The 6,139-nt window shown below is 30.6% G+C and overlaps 1 protein-coding gene across 1 annotated transcript in view; it reads right to left on the reverse strand.

Annotated features, from left to right (window-relative positions):
• LOC117175285 (altered inheritance of mitochondria protein 21-like) overlaps positions 1 to 6,139 on the reverse strand; it is a 21,238-nt gene that overhangs the window by 1,302 nt on the left and 13,797 nt on the right. The window contains exon 2 of the mRNA XM_033364995.1: positions 3,867 to 4,339. Coding sequence (XP_033220886.1) covers positions 3,867 to 4,339 — 473 coding nt within the window. The remainder of the gene's footprint in view (positions 1 to 3,866; positions 4,340 to 6,139) is intronic.

Genomic DNA, 6,139 nt, shown 5'->3' on the forward strand with positions numbered 1-6,139 from the left:
TGCTTCTTTTAATATTTTACATTGTTTTTAAGTGATATGGCTTCATTTAAAATAATATATTTTTGAATTTTTCGGTTTTATGCTTTAATGGTAAATACTTTATATAAGTAGTTAAAAGCTTTATTAATATTGGAAGTGAATAACATACGTTTTTTTGAAAAAATATTCAATCTCGTGAATAAATTTGGTTTGAGAAACTGATTGCTGATTTTAACCTGTACCAGGGTGGCTGCTGGACCGGGCAATAACTGGGATTTTTTTATATTGGGGAAACCCGGGAAATAACTGAATTTCTGTTTTAAATGGAAATATTACTAATTTTTAGAAGAAAATTCTATTCAATCACATAATATAATTCAATATAAAATACGTTTGATTTCAACTGTTTTTTTAGTTTTAAGTTAAATCGTTAACTTCTTCAATTGTAATAAATATTATTATAATAATTTTCAAGATGATGGTCGGCAAATTTTTAGCCATGCAATGGACTATTAGATAGGGAATTTATCAAATTGAAAAAAACCAACTCTAATCATCTCCTTGTTAAAAAATTAAAAATGAAAGCATTTGGAATTAAAATTTTTTAAATACAAAATGTTTTAAGTTGATCAGCTGTCAATATTAATGAATGACGTTTAACACTAAATTGCATATCGAGTGTGAAGAGTTAAACAAGAATTATCTTCGCAATAAGATTTTGAATCTTTTCAAAATTAAACAATTCGCTGATTTTAAAGTTGGAAATTGACAGGTTTTAATTTTACAGCATCCATAGTTGAACAAATTTTAATGTGCCATTGATACTTCATAAACTGTTTTTATTTTTTTAATAATTTTAAATCCAGAGATCCATAATTACAAACTTTCATTCAATTTTAGAGGTGTGCAGTAGTTTGTTCCAACTTTCCATGGAAATTTGGACACGCTTGAAACATTGAATTTTTCAAAATAGAAAAATCCAATTTTGCTGCAAGCCAATCTGTATTGAAAATTCGAATGAACGATTTCACACCTCTTATCTAATTTCAAATCCTAGTCAAATATGGCTTCATTATAAAATATTACATTTTATCTGTTCATCTAAAATAAGAAATTATAAATAAAATATTCAAAAGTCTTCAGTATGAAACTGAATTGCGTTTAAAATAGAAATCCTAGAATCGTTAAAACTATCGATTGTGTCTATCTAAACTATCTATAGTTTGTGTTATTTTTTAATGTACTTTCAAATATTTAATAAACAGAGACATGAGGTCATAGACCCTGTGTTTTTCTCCAGTGTTCGGTTCTTTTACCTTTGTCAAAAGTTTGATTCTTGGTCTCCTTAAAAAAAACATTTTTATTTTGATAAAAGGGACCAAATTTTTGGTTTTAAATTTTCTCTAAATCGGAAAAGAAAGTTTTATTTTTAAGAATTTACAGAATTGAAATAGACCAAAATTAGGTTACCAATTTTTTATCATTTGGAAGAAGCCATTTTTCTTTTTCGAATTTTTATTGAGTCCAAGGGGGGATTTTCAATTATTTTTTTCTGAATTGGAAAAGGGTAATTTTTTGTTTTTAGCATTTTTTCGAGTTGAAAAAGAGGAAATTTTGATTATCAATTGTTTTTTTTAATTGGAAGAGACCAATCTTTTGTTTTAACATTTTCATTAAGTAGACGTGGGACCAATTTGGTATTTTTAGCATCCAGATGAAGGGCTGGAACTTTTTATTTTTAAGTATGTACTTGAAACGAAGGTCATATTTTATTTTTAACATTTTTAGTGATGTGAGATGAAAGGGAGAATTAATTTTAATTTAGAGCATTGAACATAGTAGTATGTTAGTCAGAAATCTTTGAACTTTTCTATTTATAAAAGTTACAATTTTTAATTTTCCAATTTAATAGTATTTAATTTTAAATTTTTCAGTTGGAAAGTGTTAGAATCTTTCATTTTATATGTGTAAATTATTGAGCGTTTGGATAAAAAGTTTGGGAGTTAAAATTTTTTAAGCTTTAGTTGTAAAAGTTTCGTGTTAAAAATATTTCCGCTTTGAATGCTTTAATTCGCAGTTTAGTTTTGATTACCTTCAATTAAAAAAATTTGTAGTTTTGAGAGCTTGTATTTTTTAATGTATTTGAAATAAAATTGACCGTAAACAATTCTTGAAAACCCGGAAAACACGTGATATAACCGGGAGTATTTTTCCTCGGTTGAAGTGGCCAACCTGTAATAGGATTTTCAATTTTTAATTACATAGCGTTTTTATATAGAGCAGAAAAATAATGAAAAAAAATCAAGATGCAAAAGAAGACGCTGAAATAAAAAATTAAAAAATGTATCCGTCTATTTGGCTTCTGTTCATCTTTCTACGTCATTTTTTGTTGGAATTCTTGAAATTCACGGAATTCACGGAATTAAGAGAAATCACAGGATTCGGGAAATTCAAGCAATTCATGCAATTTAAGTAATTAATGAAATTCAAGGAAATCATGGAATTCAGAGGATTATTGAATTCACGGAATTCAAGGTGTTCACGAAATTCAAGGAATTGATAAAATTCATGGAATCCAAGTAACTTAAGGAACGTAAGGAATTCCAGGAATGGAAGGAATTCCTTGAATTACTTTAATTCCGTGAACTTCTTTAATTCCTTGACTTCTATTAATTTCTTGAATTCCTTGAATTGCATGCATTCCTCAAATTGAATGAATTCCTTGAATTGCATGAATTCCTCGAATTGAATGAATCCTTTGAATTCCATAAATTTGTTGAATTCCATAAATTTTTTAAATTGCATAAATTCCTTGAATTCTTTGAATTCCTCAAATCGTATGAATTCGTCGACCTGCATGCATTACTTGAAGTAAATGAATGCCTTGAATTTCAAGAATTCCAAGAATTCCTTGAGTCAGACAATTTAAAAATATTACATCAAAACTTGAAAATTGAGAACGAGATTAAAAAACACGATCACTATGATTCCAAAGTTTGAAAATCTTTCAATTCGATTCTTTTCAAGTTGAGTTAAAAATGTTTAACATTTTATAATATTATGGAACATAAAGATATTTGTTATTAATTATTATTAATTTTTAGTACTATTATTGATTAATTAATTATTATATTTTCCTAACTATTGATTCATTTTAATTAACTGCGGAGAAATTTAATTTAAAAATGTTCAGTTACAAATCCTTTGAACGAAAACTTGTGTAACTTCTGAGTCTTTCAAAACGTACGATTTCGCAGAATTTTAAAAACCAGAAATTTGTTGCGTTTTAAATTGAAGCCAAACATTTTATAGTATTGAGATCTAAAATTATACAATAAATATATTAATAATAAGTATTATATTAGGTGACATTTAAAATGATTCGAAAGTTTTTTTTTACTAAATAATGTGACTTCTTTCAAAATAAGATCTCTGTCATTTTCACCGTTCAGCATGAAGAATTGAACAAACCCAAACTTTGTTTAAAAATGGAAGGATTCTTAAATTAGGATTTTAAAACTAAGTCTTTTAACATAATCAATTTTGAAATTGTGGTTCGCGATGTTTTAAATTCATTTATTTTGATGAATGAATAAATGAATTGTAGATTGTTATATAGAATAAAAATTTCCTCGAAATGAAGTTTAAACTTGAGGCATTACGTGAGTTAAAGAAACTAGATTTTATTCTACATTCAGTCACCCCGCGATTCTTTTGAAACCTGTAGCAATTTGACTTCCGGAGAATTAAAAAAAATCATGGAGTTTTAAACCTGAAACTGTGTGATTATAAAATATGAAATTTGAATACACTGATTGTAAATTTGTTTTTGGTGTTTTGTAGACCGGAATTTATTTTTATAATATAAACACAAAATTAGCTTATACCTGCATAAGAAGTATATGGTGAGGTTCGGGACGTTTCGGCAGGACTCTGATGGTTTTTGGGTTGGTAGTTGTCGTAGGCAATTTGAATACTTGGAGTACTTGGAGTAATTGGAGAAATTGGAGAACTTGGAGAGATTTGAGAACTTGGAGAAGTTGGAGAACTTGGGGTGTTTATTGTTGAAACATCTGTTGTTACTTTATTTTGGGAAAAATTATAGCCAGTTTTTTTAGCCTTATCAGTACCAGCAGCTGGTGCCTGGGCAATGTAAGGTGAAATGCCAGTGGCTTCTCTAGTTGCTCGACAAGTGTCTGGTGGATAAGGATAGAAATCCGATGATGCTGCGATATCCGTTTGTTGAACTTGAGATTCATATCGCTTATTTTGAGAATTTGACCACTCGTTAGATTGAATGGCTTGAAGATGACGATAATCTCGTTTCTTTAACGATTCTTCATCAACTTGAATTACGTACCTAAAAAAATAGTTTGTGTCGTTACTTAAATTATTTTTATGCTGACGACCTTATACTCAATATCGAATTCTTCTTCAGTGTTTTGATAGGATGGCAAAATTGAGTTAATGTTTTTCTAGCCTTTTCCATAAAACAAACATTTATCGTCAATGAGAAGCTTAGTAATTTTAATTGCCATACACTCAAGAAAAAGATGATTTAAATAGAAAAAAATATAATTGGTTTTTAGTCAATGAAAAGTTTCTTTAATTTAAAGAAATTTGTTTGGTCAAAAGAAATGTGTTTTTGTTACAATTAACATTTTTCTTTGATTTAAAATGATTTTCTTCATTTTATAGGTGTTTTTTGTTAAATGAGAAAAATCGTATCTATACAATTTGGTAGCAATGTGTCTACAAAGTCTCGCAAGTCTCGTTGAATTTGTATGTTTATATAATAATTAAACAATTACACAGCGCCACACAAAAATTCTGGAACCCGAGCTAAACTACCATACCTATACGTTTCTGAGGTCGTTCAATCCGAATACGCAGTCAGTTTGACCTCATCAGATCAGGATCGAGGTCAGTTGAAGGCCAAAATGAAAAAACTATTGGATCGACAAAAGCCTCTACTCTCAGACGTTTTTGGGGTAGCTGAATAAAAATTCGGAGTCAGTATAACCCCATGAGGTGAGGATCAAAGTCAAGTGAAGGTCAAAATGAGAAAACACCATTGAATTGGCGTAAATACTACATTAAAACGTCTTTGGGGTCGCTAAATCCGAATCTGCGGTCATTTTCATCCCACTGAGAAAACCTCTACTCTTAGATATTTTTAGGGTCGATGAAAACGAATCCGGGGTAAGTTCGAACCCATAAGTTCAATTCCATTGCTTTCTCAATTTGGACCTTGAGATGACCTTCATCCCGATCTGGTGGGGTAAAAAGGACTCAAGATTCGGACTTAGCGACCTCAACGATGTCTTAAAGTAGTATTTACGCCGATTCAATAGTGTTTTCTCATTTTGACCTTTACTTGACATTCATCCTGACCTGATGGGGCCAAACTGACCAGGGATCCGGATTCAACGGTCTCAAAAACGTACAGGTATGATGGCGTAGCTCAGATTGCAGAAACATTTTTTTGTGGGGCTGTGTTATTAATTTTAAACAACTCGAAATTAAAGTAATGAAACTTTTAAGTTAAACATTTTTCTGTTTAAGAAAATCTTAGTCGCTCAAAGGGGGAGGGTCGGTAAGGCCGGTTTTTGGCCTAATTTATTTTTGGACCAAAAAATCTGAAAAAATCATGGTAGTATCTTATAAGTATCCCGAGTCGATTGCACGCTAAACGGACTACCCTCCACCCCCCAGCCACCCCTACAAATATAGGAAACACCACTACCAACCAACTGTATTTTCGAGAGATTTGACACTCTTAAACATGTATTCTGAGGTTAGCTCGGGTTTACTATGATTTTCGGGGTCGCCGAATACAAATCTGGCGTCCTTTGACTTTTATCGCGTCAGGTTCAAGGTCATTGGAAGGTCAAATCGAGAAAAAACGGTAAATTTTTTTTTAAAAATCGCGTCAGGTTCAAGGTCATGACCTTGAACCTGACGCGATAAAGGTCAGCGGACACCAGGTTCGTAATCAGCGACCCCAAAAACCTATAACATATTTAAAAAAAATTTTTTACCGTTTTTTCTCGATTTTACCTTCAAATCACCTTCAAATGACCTTGAACCTGAAGCGATAGAGTTCAACGGATGCCAGATTCGTAATTAGCGACTCCAAAAACCTATAACGTATTTTTTT

This window comes from Belonocnema kinseyi, chromosome 6, assembly GCF_010883055.1.
Source record: "Belonocnema kinseyi isolate 2016_QV_RU_SX_M_011 chromosome 6, B_treatae_v1, whole genome shotgun sequence".
Lineage (NCBI taxonomy): Eukaryota > Metazoa > Arthropoda > Insecta > Hymenoptera > Cynipidae > Belonocnema > Belonocnema kinseyi.